General features: G+C 42.5%; 1 protein-coding gene across 7 annotated transcripts in view; it reads left to right on the forward strand.

Moving 5' to 3' along the window:
- Window positions 1-14,755, forward strand: part of DIP2A (disco interacting protein 2 homolog A) — a 107,537-nt gene that overhangs the window by 37,001 nt on the left and 55,781 nt on the right. For 2 of the 7 annotated variants that reach the window (XM_017956339.3, XM_017956341.3), the window contains exons 4-6: window positions 4,885-5,004; window positions 6,457-6,708; window positions 12,405-12,536. In XM_017956339.3, the coding sequence (XP_017811828.1) occupies window positions 4,885-5,004; window positions 6,457-6,708; window positions 12,405-12,536 (504 nt within the window). The remainder of the gene's footprint in view (window positions 1-4,884; window positions 5,005-6,456; window positions 6,709-12,404; window positions 12,537-14,755) is intronic. The other 5 variants (XM_017956340.3, XM_017956342.3, XM_021935414.2 and 2 more) reach the window with 3 other exon arrangements.

The raw sequence follows: 14,755 nt of genomic DNA on the forward strand, positions 1-14,755 counted from the left end.
TAAAGTATCTTTTGAAGAGCAGAAGTTTTTAATCTTGATGAAGTCCAAGTTATTTTTTAAAAATGGATAGTGCTTTTGTTCTTGTGTTTAAGAAATCTTTCCCTAACCCAAGATTACAAAGATTCTCTCTTGTGTTTTCTTGTACAAGTTTTATAGTTTTAGGTTTTTTAGTGCCATTTTAGTGCCCTTAAGTTTGTGATTTTTTTTTAAGTTAATTTTAGTGTAAGTACAAGGTATGGATCATAGTTTATTTTTTTGCATGGAGATATTCAACTGTTCCTGGACCATTCCTTAAGTCTGTGCTTTCTCCAGCGAATTCCCTTTGCACTTTTTTCTAAAAGCAGTTGCACGTAAATGCATGCATCTATTTCTGGACTGTCTGTCCTGTTCTGTTGATCTCTTCATCTGTCTTTATGGCAAAACAGTGTTCTCTTGATGATCGTACCTTAATAATGTTAAAATCAGTAGTGTTAGTCCTTTAACTTTGTTTCTTATCTGTGTTCGGTTGTATGCGTCTTTTTTTCTTCTTGCACTTTTAAGATTTTTCTCTTTATCACTATTCTGTGGACTCGATTATATCCTCTCTAAAATTCCTATATTGAAGCCCTAACCCCAGTGGGATGCTATTTGGAGTTTGGTCCTTTGGGAGGTAATTAGGTTTAGATGAGATCATGAGAGTGGGGCCCTTACAGTGGGATTGGCGCCCTTATAAGAAGAGGCATTGGCCAGGCGCAGTAGTTCACACCTGTAATCCCAGCACTTTGGGAGGCTGAAGCAGGTGGAGACCAGCCTGGCCAACATGGCAAAACCCCATCTCCACTAAAAATACAAAAATTAGCCAGTTGTGATGGCACATGCTGGTAGTCCCAGGTGCTCTGGAGACTGAGGCATGAGAATAGCTTGAACTGGGAGGTGGAGGTTGCAGTGAGCCAGTATTGCCCCACTGCACTCCAGCCTGAGTGAGACTGTCTCAAAAAAAAAAAAGAAGAGGCACTAGAGCTTGCTGGCCCCCGCCCTGCCCCATCACCCTATGAGTAGAATGGTTAGAAGGCAGATGTCTGTAAGCCTAGAAGAGAGCCCTCACCAGACACCAACCATGAGGCACCCTGATCTCAGACATCCAGTCTCCAGTAAGAAAATAAATTTGTGTTGTTTAAGCCACTTAGTTTATGCTGTTTTGTTATGGAAGCTGAACAGACTAAGACGCTGGTATTGAGTGATTTGATTATTATGCGCGTTGGCTGGTTTTGTTATACTTGGGGTTTGTTGAGTATTTTTGGATCTGTTGTTATACCCTATCATGTTGATATTATCTATATTTTTAGTTCTAGGTAGTTTTTAATCTATACTTATTTTCCTTTTTTTCTAAGACGGCAATAATGTTTAAAGCAGGGGAATCATAGTAACTTCCAAATCCGTCACAAGGGTCTCAGTCTGTTTCTTGCTCTCTTTTTGTGAGCGCCTTTTTCCGTGAGCATTTTCAGTTAAGTCCTTGTGTGGAAATGCTTTTCAAACCTTGTATGTCTGATAATATTTTTATTAAATCTTCATGTTTAAATGATAATCTGGCTAGATATAAAATTATAGGTTTAACACTTTTTTCTTCAAAACTTGCTTTTTTGTGCCTGGTGATCCTACTGAGTACTGTCAATCTGTTTCTTGATCTTTCAAGGTGATTTACTCTTTTTCTCTGGAAGCTTTTAGAATTGTTCTATGCCTTTGATATCCATAAGTTTCCTTTATCATATGTATAGGTGTGAATTCTTCACCTTTCCTGAGTAGGAAAAGGTTTAACCTGGCCCTACAAGCCATTTAAATGTGAGATTTTTAAATGTTTTCAGACATTTGTTGGGGAAAATTGAAGCGTCTACAAAACTGGCCATCTTTGTATGATAGCTCCCCTGGACCTGTAGTCGAGCTCCAGAAATTCTCAGCCATCCATGCCCTGGCTTGGATTAATCTGTACTCTACCTGCTTCCTCCCTTCCCTTATGGTTTCAAAGCAAATCTCAGATATGTTACTTCATTTAGATGTCATAATATTCTTGATCTCTGTCATTTTCGTGTCGTAATGGTCTTGGTCTCTGTATCTGAAAAGATTGTATTTCTAAGAAATAATGCCATTATCACAAAATAATTAACAATAAATACTTCCTTAATATCAAATATTCAGCCAATGTTCATATGGCTTCTAAAGAACAAGTTTATTTGGACCCAGGATCCAAATAAGAGCTCACATTGCAGTTGGTTGGTAAGTGTTTTCACCCTCTGTGAAACTTAGCTTGTAGGAGAAGCTGAGCTATGTTTGTCTGATGGTTCCTCTTGGTGTCTCTGACATGCTTTTTAGCTCACTAGATTTGATGAAAGTCAGGTTACAATGTTCAGCTGTTTACAAGACTCATGAGCGGCCCTTGTTCCTCCACCAAGAGGCCTGTTGGGCCTGACTCTTGCTCTTTGCTGTGGTGCTTGGAAGCTAGTGATTTTCTCAGTTCTTAGATTGATGATTTCCTTTGGGCTGCAAAATGGTGAAATTTAGATTCTGACATTCCTTCTTCATTCAAATGCCAGAATATTTCCATAAAGAGAAACTTCTGTTATTTACAACTTGGTACAGGAAAGTCAAGATGAATATTTAATTCTTTCCATTTATTTACTAGTTTTCAGAACAATAGGTTGAGTCACTGGCCTCCTCCAGTGGTAACCAATTGATTTTGTTTCCTCTTTTCCTTTTTCTTCTTTTCTTTTATCAGTATCATATTTGATGTTTCAGTCCATTCTAGTATTTCTCCTTATCGATACTCAGATTGTCCCATTCTTCGCCATTGGGAATCTCTTCAAATTGGCTTGAGTTGTTTGACCACTTCCTGGTTGGCTGTTAGGATAAGAAGTTCTGGGCTCATCCTGGGCATTTCTTCCCCTGCTCCAGAATCTGCCATTTCCCAGGTTTTTTTTTAACGTGAGGATGGTGTTTCAAGAGCACAGTCTGGGCACTAGGGATGCTGATTGCTGTTGGGCTGATTGTGGTTTGTAGACATTTTCAATGTACAGAGGTAAGACACACTTTTAAAAGACAAGATACCACATTTGTTTGTAGTGACATAATCTATTCAGATTCACAACTGCAGGGTCTGTACTTCATCTCTTTCTCTCCCTCCCTCCCTTCATCCCTCCCTCTTTCTCTTTTCTCTCTTCTCTCTCTTCCTCTCCTCCTCCCCCCTTCTCCCCTCCTCTCCCCTCCTCACCTCCCGTTCTCCCCTTCTCCCCTTCTCTCTTTCTGTCTCTTTCTCTCTCTCTGTCTCTCTCTCTTTCTCGACAGAGTTTCACTCATTTCCCAGGCTGGAGTGCAATGGCGCGATCTTGGCTTACCACAACCTCTGCCTCCTGGGTTCAAGCAATTCTCCTGCCTCAGCCTCTCCAGTAGCTGGGATTACAGGCATGAGCCACTGTGCCTGTTTTTTTTTTTCTCTCTCTCTCTCTTTTCTTCCTTTCTTCCCTTTCTTTCCTTCTTTTTCTCTCTTTCTTTCTTGGGTTCTCACTGTGTCACCCAGGCTGGAGGCAGTGGTACAATCATAGTTTACCGCAGCTTGGAACTCCTGGGCTCAAGTGGTCCTCCAACTTCAGCTTCCTGAGTAGCTGGGACCACAGGCGCATGCCACTGCACCTGCCTAATTAAAAAAAAAAAAATTGGGCAAGGCGCGGTGGCTTACGCCTATAATCCCAGCGCTTCGAGAGGTGGAGGCGGGCAGATCATGAGGTCAGTACTTCAAGACCAGCTTGGCCAACATAGTGAAACCCCATCTGTACTAAAAATACAAAAATCAGCTGGACGTGGTGGGGGGCGCCTGTAATCCCAGCTACTTGGGAGGCTGAGACAGGAGAATCGTTTGAACCCGTGAGGCAGAGATTGCAGTGAGCTGAGATCATGCCATTGCATTCCAGCCTGGCGACAGAGCAAGACTCCCATCTCAAAAAAAAAAAACTTTTTTTTTTTTTGCAGAAATGTGGTCTTGCTCTGGTGCCCAGGCTGGTCCTGGCCTCAAACGATCCTCCTTCCTCAGCCTCCTAGAGCGCTGGGATTACTGGCATGAGCCACTGTGTCCAGCCTACTTCTTTCATCTACATTTGTATCTCTTCTCCCTTATGAGTGTCCAAGCTCTAGGGATGGTAGAATCAGACTATCAAGTGTTTTCATTTGCCATATCCCACAGGACTCACAAAAGATCTGTATGACAATGTCCTCACTGCTATCAACAATATGAGAGAGTTAAACATTTTTTGTACAGTTACTTTTGTTCTTATTAGATATTTCTGGAAGTAGAGGTTGACCAGTTTAACTTCAGTGTTTTAAAGTCAGCTGCAATAGTTTAAACCAGGGTTGTCCAATCTTTTGGCTTCCTTGGGCCACGTTGGAAGAATAATAATTGTCCAGGGCCACACATAAAATACGCTAACACTAATGATAGCTGATAAGCTAAGAAAAAATTGCAAAAAAAACTAATAACATTTTAAGAAATTTTACGAATTTGTATTGGGCTGCATTCAAAGCCCTCCTGAGCTGTATGAGGCCTGTGGGCCAGGGGTTGAACAAGCGAGGTTTAAACCAACAACACGATACACATTTCGGCTCATTTGTTTCGCTTTATTTTCAGTTTTGGGGATTTCTCTTTTATTCAGTTTTGATTTATAATATGGAAATATTTACATGATTTCAAAGTTAGATCTACAAACAAAGGAATATTTAAAGAAATCTAGGACTAACAAATGGGATAGACAGAGAGAGCTTCTATTCCTTTTACCCCCACTGAAAACAAAGACATGAAACTTAATTTGTTACTTTATAACCAGTCTTGTAAAAAGTATTTTTACTGCTGTCCTTCCTGTGTAGATGTCCACACTGAAGCCGTGCAAGCAGCTTTGGCCAAATACAAAGAGAGGAAGATGCCTATGCCTTCGAAAAGACGTTCTGTCCTTGTGCATTCGTCTGTGGAAACCTACACCCCTCCAGGTATTGATAAACAATGTCAGGAGTGGCTTTTTTGAGTGTTTCACAGGCCTGATGTTATCCTATTTACTTCCCATTGAGTTGGAATATCCGTCTGGCCTGTAGTATAGATTGGACACATTTGGAGATTAAAAATGTTTGCATATGCTCATATTCCTTACCTGAAAATCTATGGTGCACATAGTATTCTTACCCAAATGGGTACTTGCTTTCTATAAGACTTTTTGTGTGGATCTTAATTTCTTTCACTAAGATGCTATTTATGTTTTTTAGTAAAGAGAGGAACCTAAAACACTAAGAGGAACCTAAAATAAGCACTAAGCTAAAGCTTCCTGAATTAAGAATTTTACAGTTATTCTCATCTCACTACCTATAACTTAACAGGTTGTAACCAGGACTTACATGCAACAGTATAAGACTATTTGGAAAGTTTTGGGGTTGATTTTGTTGTTTTGTTATTGGTACCATTAGAAATGAAAACTTTTATATGAGGTTTCTCTCTAGCAGTAATGTATTTTAGTCTTCCTTTTAAACTGTGCAAGATGTTGATAGTGTCTAATGACTTCATATTCATGAACTTGCATTGTTGTATATTTAAAGTAACAAAAATAGTGACACCCATTTTTAGTTTGATGCATTTGGAGATACTACACAATAAAACCAAACACACCAGATTCACAAGATGATTTAGTGGTTTTGGTAACACTTTCTTGCTTAAAAGAAGTTTATTGTTGGAAAAAAATCTTAGAAATGACTGTCAAATTATTGTTTTTATTAAACATAGCTATAGACACTATCCAATTTTAAAATAATTTTTTAATAATTGTCAAACCCATAATAAAACACTCACTCATGCTGACTTGAAGAAACCTGAATGTACAGTTAATTTTGTTGACTGAAGCCATTTTCTTGGGGAAGGGGTTGTTTGTAGCGCTAGTTCACCGGACTCCCCTGAAAGGGTGCATGTAGACCGGGCTGCGGTTCTCCCGTGGCCACCGTGTTGTTGCTGGGGCCGTGCACAGGCCAGGAGGCCTTCTCATTGCCTCCAAGGTGTAGGGCCGGGCCCGGGCTCGCCCCCGGGTGATGCTGACTGGTATGTGGATAGGGCGTCTGACTCTGTGGACATGCAGTGCAGCACCGGATATTCACGGGACACCCCCACTGAGGTAGATGCCGAAGCCGTTTGGGAGATCAGAGGCTGTCTTCACTGAGTGTGTGTGGTGCCCTGTGGCTGAGTTCTCTCTGAATCATTTTCCCCACAGTAGGGCTCCTTGCACGCCCTTCTAGGTTGAGGGTGAGCTTTGAGCTGACTCTGTGGCTTTGTCTGGGCAGAGCTGTGCCAGGTGTACAGAAGCATGCTGCACACAGGCCTGGGAGGCTCCAGTGCAAGTGGGAACTCCGTCCTCCTCTTGATTCATCCCGATATCATGCCTGTCATCGTTATTTTAACCACAGACACGTCGTCTGCCTCAGAAGATGAGGGCTCTTTACGGCGACCCGGGCGACTCACCTCCACTCCGCTCCAGAGCCATTCCAGCGTCGAGCCCTGGCTCGACCGGGTCATTCAGGGCTCGTCCACCTCATCCTCTGCATCCTCCACCTCATCTCACCCGGGAGGGAGACCCACCGCCGCTCCCAGTGCTGCAGCCACGCCGGGGGCCGCCGCTGCCACTGCTCTCGCAGGCCGTGAGGCCCACACCCACATAGGTCAGTAACAAGCTGCTGCGGCCCCGGTGCCAGCAGAGCGGGGTCAGGAGTGTCCAGGACAGAGCAGCAGGTAGAGGGCACCTGAGCCAGGCGCCACCCTGCAGACTGAGCTGCAGGCCTGAGTGCTCTCCACGTGGCTGAGGTCACACAACCCAGATAACCCATGCTGGCTTTTTCTGCCTGAGACATTAAATTGATTTTGAGCTTTTAATAATTGCACTTGAAAGAAATGGGATAATATTTGGTTAATTCATCATTTAGATTAAATCCCTAATAACCTTTTGAACAATACAGCTCAGTTGCAAATTTTTCCCCATCAAGACCTACCTTATTTTTCATCTGGGAAATGTCCTTTTGGTAACAAAAGTAGTTCTTGACACTTCTTTAATTTGGCAGTCCTAGTCCTTTGAGGCATGGGGCATTTCTCATAGTCCCCCAGAAGGGTGTAGCGTTTCTCAGTGTCATAACAGCTTCCTGGTCTTGAGGGGTAGCTGGTGCACACAGCAGGTGCAGGGGTAGATGGTCAGCACACATCCATACCTGCTGGTGGCTGTGATCACCACCCTTGACCTGGCTGCCTCTCTGTTGTCTGTGCCTTTCCTCTTGGCTCTATGTTCACAGCTGCAGGGCCATTGGTTGTCTCTGTACCCGGCTGGAATTCTGAGGTTGGGGTAGACGGCTGCAGTGTGGTCTGGCTTTCGCTCCTCCAGATACCAAGTTAGGCAGCCTTCGGCGTGAAAAGGTGTCAGTCAGAGCTAATCATATGGATGCATGGATCTTTCCCAAATCATAGAATCCCTTGGATTACATTCATCTTAGACATGAAAAAAGTGTAAACCTTTCATCCTTTGAAATTCTATTTTTTAACTAAAACAGCAGCATAGTTAACTGTATGTAACTGGCATGTGAAACCCACACACACTCTTGCACAAGTACCATAAAATACAATCAGTATTGTTGAAGACTCATCTTAATCCCCTCCTTTTTTTCCCAGATGAGGAAGGAAGAAAAAAAGTCCGGTGATTTTAACTTGCTTGAGATCGCACAGCAGCCTAATGGTGAAGCCAGGGCTGATACCAATTTTCTTGATTCCTATTCATTTTCTTTGCTTTTAGTTGCTTTTCTGCCAAAACTGAAATGGTGACACTCGTGACATGCTGTTGTTTGTGCTGGGGTCCCCATGGGTGCTGAGCTCTTTTTTCTAAGACCTTGGTCATTTGGCTGGATTGGGGAAAAGTTGGGTATGTTGAGTGGCCCGCAGCTTCTGACTCAGCATCCTCCGTAGGGCGCATCACTGTTGCTCTTCATTTTTTATTTGTTTGAGTCAATACATCTGTTTCCATTAAACATGTGTCCTTCTCCTGAGGTGTCAGTCTCAGATGAAAGCTTGCAGTGCCCTGCTCTGTCTCTAAACTGCTTCCAGCTCATAGAGGAACGCCAAGACTACCAGGGCAGCAGAAGGCAGCATTTTCCACAGAGAAAGCTCCTTTTTGGAAAACAGCCTGCCCAGATTATTTCTGTGGCTTTCCTGGGTATTCCATGGCCAGAGGCTGCTGCCCACCTTTCCTCAAGGAGCTGTACAGTCCATACCTTGAAAACAGCTTTTGCACTATTGTTTTCCTTCTCTATTCATCACTGGTGATTTAACTTTATAGAAATACATAGTTAACTCCAATTCTGAGGCGGGGGCAGGAAAACAGTAATTTTAAATGTTCTGTTACCTCATTTCTTCTCCCAGAATCTCCTTTCTAGGTGAGATGGTCCAGGAGAGCAAACAAAACATTTGTAGCTTGAGTTTATTAGCCATTGCTGAGTCATCTCAACACCGTTTCCTGGTGGGTTAGAAATAAAAGCTTACTCAGCATGAAAAATTAGCCACAGTTCAGAATGTTTAACCATACAGCCCTCAGCTTTCCAGTTAGAAGCAAAGCATTTAACTCTGATGTGTGTTTGAATTAGATGTTTTCATTCTCTGAAAAGGACGTGGCTGCAATTATTTAGAATGTAGGTTTATGACCTGTGTTGATGGAAGACAGCTCCTGACTCCTGCAAATGCAGCTGTAATCATCTCTTCCTTTCCTGTTAGTCCTAGCGTCAACATTTTGTGATCAATTCTAACAAATTTTTTAAAAAGTTCTTAACTTGGACTTGATTTAATACCTTGCTTACAGGATTGCAATTTTCTACAGATTGTAGCTACCCACATCCTAAATGTTGGGCATAGTTAATTTCAATTTCTAAATCTCAAAAACAGTCAACTTCCGTCTTATTACAGAAATCATCCTTTGTTTTAGCTTCTAACACTAGATGTGTCTTCAATTTAAACTAAGGAAAGAAACATGAAAAGAAGAAGAATATATTAAGTAAAACATTTGAGGTAGAATGTATCAGGTAAAGATAATTTTTAAAAATACCACTTTCAGTTTTGGATTAAGGAAATCAAATATATTAAGCATTTTTATACGAATGTAAATACCTATTTTTAAAAGCAATACTTCTAATTATAGTTTTGTTTTGTTTTGAATGTAGTTTATGTTTATTTTTATGCAGCTGTTTGGTTTTTTTTTTTCTTTTTTTTTTTTTTCCCCCTAGAGACAGGGTCTTGCTCTGTCACCCACACTGGAGTCCAGTGGCATGATCATAGTTCACTGCAGCCTTGAACTCCTGGGCTTAAGAAATTCTCCCACCTTAGCCTCCTGAGTAGCTGGGACTATAGGCAAATGCCAGCATGCCCAGCTAATTTTTAAAAATTTTTTGGAAAGATGGGGTTTTTACTATGTTGCCCAGGCTGGTCTTGAACTCCTGGGCTCAAGTGATCCTCCTATCTTGGCCTTTCAAAATGTTGGGATTACAGGAATGAGCCACTGCTCCCAGCCATTATATAGCTATTTTAAAAACTACTTGTAGTACATGTGTGTATACCACGTATACCTTTTTTTCCCTATATACTTTTAAAATCATTTATTCTTTTTGCTGGATTTGGAAGAGTGGGGAAATTTCTTTTTAAACTAAAATAACCTCCTGATAGACATACTTTAAAATGCTAATTTGATCTGCATCAGGCTTTTTTAAGGGTTGTGAAAAATCTTAACAGTTTAGATTTTTTCAGAAGGTATATTCTGCTATGCAGATAGTGAGCTTGTGCTTTCATATACTTCACAGCTTTATACAAACCTAGTAAAAAGTTACTGCTTTGCATTGTACCTAGGAATACCACAGTGATACTAATAGGTACCTTTGTTAAAATATTAAACATTACCAGTTGTCTCTACCTAACAGAGACTAGTGCTGATTTTTTTTTTTTTTTTCTTTTTTGAGATAAGATTTCACTCTGTGGCCCAGGCTAGAGTGCAGCGGTATGGTCCTAGCTCAGTGTAAGCTGGAACTCCTGGGCTCCAGTGATCCATTCACCTCAGCCTCCCAAGTAGCTGAGACCACAGGTATCTGCCACCATGCCCAGCTATTTATTTATTTTTTTAAGAGATGGACTCTCGCTATGTTGCCCAGGCTGATCTCAAATTCCTGGGCTCAAGTGATCCTCCTGCCTCAGCCTCCCAAAGTGCTGGGATTATAAGTGTGAGCCGCTGCACAGCCAATGTTGATTCTTTTTTTTTTTTTTTTCTTTTTTTTTTTTTTGAGGCAGAGTCTCACTCTGTCCCCCAGGCTGGAGTGCAATGGTGCAATCTCGGCTCACTGCAACCTCCACCTCCCGGGTTCAAACGATTCTCTTGCCTCAGCCTCCTGAGTAGCTGGAATTACAAGCATGCACCACCACACCCGGATAATTTTTGTATTTTTAGTAGAGACAGGGTTTCGCCGTGTTGGCCAGGCCATTCTCGAGCTCCTGACCTCAGCTGATCTGCCTGCCTCAACCTCCCAAGGTGTTAGGATTACAGATGTGAGCTACTGCGTTGGCCCCAGTGTTGATTTTTATAAGTGGACAAGCATCTGTGTATTCATTATTGTGATAGAACACAATGTCTGTAAAGACACAGTGCCTTTCCTAGTGGTAGACCCAATTATAACCATAATTCCTATAGGAACTTATAGTCAGCCGCATTCTCAACAGATAGACAGACTGTACCATGGAAATAAAACACAAAAATGTACATTCAGACAATGGAAGGAGTGACTTTTACACATGTTCCAGATCGAATGTCTGTTTTTAAATGTTACACCAATTCTACTTTAAGAACTTGATTGTGGCCAGGTGCGGTGGCTCACACCTGTAATCCCAGGACTTCAGGAGGCCAAGGTGGGTGGATCATTTGAGTCCAGGAGTTTGAGACCAGCTTGGCCAACATGATGAAACCCCGTCTCTACAAAAAATACAAAAATTGGCCGGGTGTGGTGGCGCATGCCTGTAATCCCAGCTACTTGGTGTGCTGAGACAGGAGAATCGCTTGAACTCAGGAGGCGGAGGTTGCAGTGAGCCAAGATTGTGCCACTGCACTCTAGTCTGGGCAGTGATAAAGTGAGACTCCATCTCAAAAAAAAAGAACTTGATTGTGGTCTCTTAGTTTTGCAGATATTTTAACTGGCAGTGGGGAAAGTTTTAATTTCTGTAGTTGTATTTTTTTAGGACTGCAAAGGTATGGTGTCCAACATACTTTTTTGGGGGTTGTAGTAGTTTGTATGAGCCTGACTATGTTTTTCATAATGTTACAAAAAAATGTACCAATGGCCGGGCGCGGTGGCTCAAGCCTGTAATCCCAGCACTTTGGGAGGCCGAGACGGGCGGATCACGAGGTCAGGAGATCGAGACCATCCTGGCTAACACGGTGAAACCCCGTCTCTGCTAAAAAAATACAAAAAAACTAGCCGGGCGAGGCGGCGGGCGCCTGTAGTCCCAGCTACTCGGGAGGCTGAGGCAGGAGAATGGCGTGAACCCGGGAGGCGGAGCTTGCAGTGAGCTGAGATCCGGCCACTGCACTCCAGCCTGGGTGACAGAGCAAGACCCCTCCCTAAAAAAAAAAAAAAAAAAAATGTACCAATGACAATTGATTTCAAATTTGTTTCTGCTTCCTTGAGGGAATTTATTTCTTTCTGTCTTTTTGTCTGTCTTTCTTTCTCTCTTTCTCGCTCTCTCTCGTCACTCTGTTGCCCAGGTTGGAGTGCAGTGGCGTGATCTCGGCTCACTGCAACCTCCGCTTTCTGGGTTCAAGCGATTCTCCTGCCTCAACGTCTCCAGTAGCTGGGATTATAGGCATGTGCCACGACGTCCAGCTAATATTTGTGTTTTTAGTAGAGATGGGGTTTCGCCATGTTGGCCAGACCGGTCTCGAACCCCTGACTTCAGGTGATCCGCCTACGTCAGCCTCCCCAAGTGCTGGGATTACAGGCGTGAGCCACCGCGCCTGGCCCCTTGAGGGAATTTCTAACCGAAATCTCATCAGGCCATTGTGACAGGCAGGTTTACTCTGTGCCTGTCTGTGTGCTGAAGATGGTGGTTCTGAGTCTGGCTCTCTTTGAGTATTGAGCCACCCACATGCACGCAGATGTCTACATAACGTGTCTGGGAGTTCATAGGGTCCTAGAATGCGTTTGGTCAGCCAAGAAAACAAAATTAATGAAAATACCACACTCTCCCCACTTAGAGCTCAGCTAGTGGAGCTTTAGACTAATGGGGTTTGAAGAGCAGCTTAATACTCATTTGACTTAACAGCCACTTTCATTTTGGGTGTGTTTTTCAAAAGCAGATCTGCATTCTGCCCCTCCTGATGTCACCACGGGCCTCGTGGAGAATTCATACTTTGAGCGTCCGCAGGTGGCTTCTGTGAGAAGTGTTCCTCGGGGGTGCAGCGGGAGCATGCTGGAAACAGCAGATGGTGAGCATGCCTCTCTCCTTGTGAAACGGCAGAGCACAGGTTTTGTCTTCGAGTATTGAACACAGTTTTAATGGATTCAGTGTAGCAAACCCAAGCCAACCATCAGTTTTAATCTGTACAGATAAATGGAAACCAGTGTGTGCAGTTAATGTTATGGAAAGCATCAGGTGGAGAAATAATTGGAAATATCAATGGAATTGGTCAGAGGGGGAACAAGGAGAGTGGGGAGGGAAAAGACTTCCAAATTTAGATAGGATGCAAAAGGAGTTTCGATCTGCAATATAGTAGGGAAATGAGAAGCTGTGGGAAGTTTCTTTATTTAGATTCAATGTGGCAGACAGAATGACTTAGTCAGTGCAAGTGCACACACCCACCTGTGACAGAACAGCCCCTACACTCTCCATCCTCAGCAGCCTGTGAAGTTGGTACAGCAGCAGTCATGGCTTCCCACGTACAGGCTCAGAGATGTCAGTGTAACTTTCATCATGTCCTCATTTATACCATTTCTTTTTGAAATAGTCTTCAATGTTTTATCAAAATCATGTCATTTTTTTCCCCAAAATAATAATTTAAATAAAAATTCAGAGGAGCTCAGAGCTGGGGCCTGTCATATATTTTGGTACTCCCAAACAGGGTGTCAGATTTTGTCGAGGGCTTTCGTCTCTTTGTCCAGAGGCAGAAGAAAAATACTGAATCAACATGAAGCAGGCTGTACATTGGTTAGACATGTTTTTAATTGAATTTATTACTCTTTATATTTTAAAAGATTAAGAGTTTAATGAAAGGGTAATTGACATAATGAATTGCACATATTTAAAGTGTACAGTTTCGGCCAGGCGCGGTGGCTCACACCTGTAATCCCAGCTCTTTGGGAGACCGAGGTGGGTGGATCACCGAGGTCAGGAGATCCAGACCAGCCTGACTAACACAGTGAAACCCTGTCTCTACTAAAAATACAAAAAATTAGCCGGGTGTGGTGGTGGGTGTCTGTAGTCCCAGCTACTCGGGAGACTGAGGCAGGAGACTCACTTGAACCCGAGAGGCGGAGGTTGCAGTGAGCTAAGATCATGCCACTGCACTCTAGCCTGGGCGATAGAGTGAGACTCTGTTCTCAAAAAAATAAACAAAAATTAAAGTGTACAATATTGTAAGTTTTAGGACATTGGTACACCTGTGAAAGCATCACTACAATCAAGATAATGACCATATCCAGCATGCCCAAAAGTGTCCTTGTGTTCCTTTTTTTGTGGTCCTCCCTGTTCGGATCCTTTGGCTCTCCCCGTACACTTCAGGGAACCACTGATTTACTTTCTGTCACTTTAGATTAGATTGCATTTTCTAGAATTTTATATAAATGAAATCATACAGCATTTACGTTTATGGTCTGGCTTCTACCACTCTCCATAATTATTTTGAGATTCATTCATGTTCTGTGTCAATAGTTTACTCCTTTTCATTGAGTAATATTTTATTAGATGGATGCACCACAATTTGTCTATTCACCTGTTGATGTGCATTTAGGTTGTTTCTAGTTTGGGGCTGTTACAAGTAAAGCTGCTATGAATAATCAATCTTGTACAAGTTTTTGCATCGATGGGTACTTTCATTTCTTTTGGGTCAATACCTGGAAGTAGAATGGCTGAATTATATTGTAGGTGTATTTTAACTTCTGTTTTGGAGACCGAGTTTCACTCTGTTGCCCAGGCTAGAGTGCGGTGGCATGATCTTGGCTCACTGAAACCTCCCCATCCTGGGTTCAAGCGATTCTCCTGCCTCACCCTCCCGAGTAGCTGAGATTACAGGCATGTGCCACCATGCCCAGTTAATTTTTGCATTTTCAGTAGAGATGGGGTTTCACCATGTTGTGCAGGCTGGTCTCAAACTCCTGGCCTCAAGTGATCCACCTGCCTTGGCCACCTAAAGTGCTGGGATTACAGGTGTGAGCCACCGTGCCCACCCTATTTTTAACTTTTTAGGAAACTGTCACGCTGTTTTCCAAAGTGATTGTACCATTTTGCATTCTCATTATTAGTAGTGAGAGTATTCCTCCACACCCTTTTCAACAGTTGGTATTATGCTTAAAAAATTTTAACCATCCCAATAGGCATGTAGAAATACCTCATTACCATTTCAATTTGCACTTCCCTAATGGCTGATGGTGTGTTGAGCATCTTTTCATGTACCTATTTGCCATCTGTGTATCTTTTTTTTTTTTGAGA

This window comes from Papio anubis, chromosome 4, assembly GCF_008728515.1.
Source record: "Papio anubis isolate 15944 chromosome 4, Panubis1.0, whole genome shotgun sequence".
NCBI classification, from domain to species: Eukaryota; Metazoa; Chordata; class Mammalia; order Primates; family Cercopithecidae; genus Papio; species Papio anubis.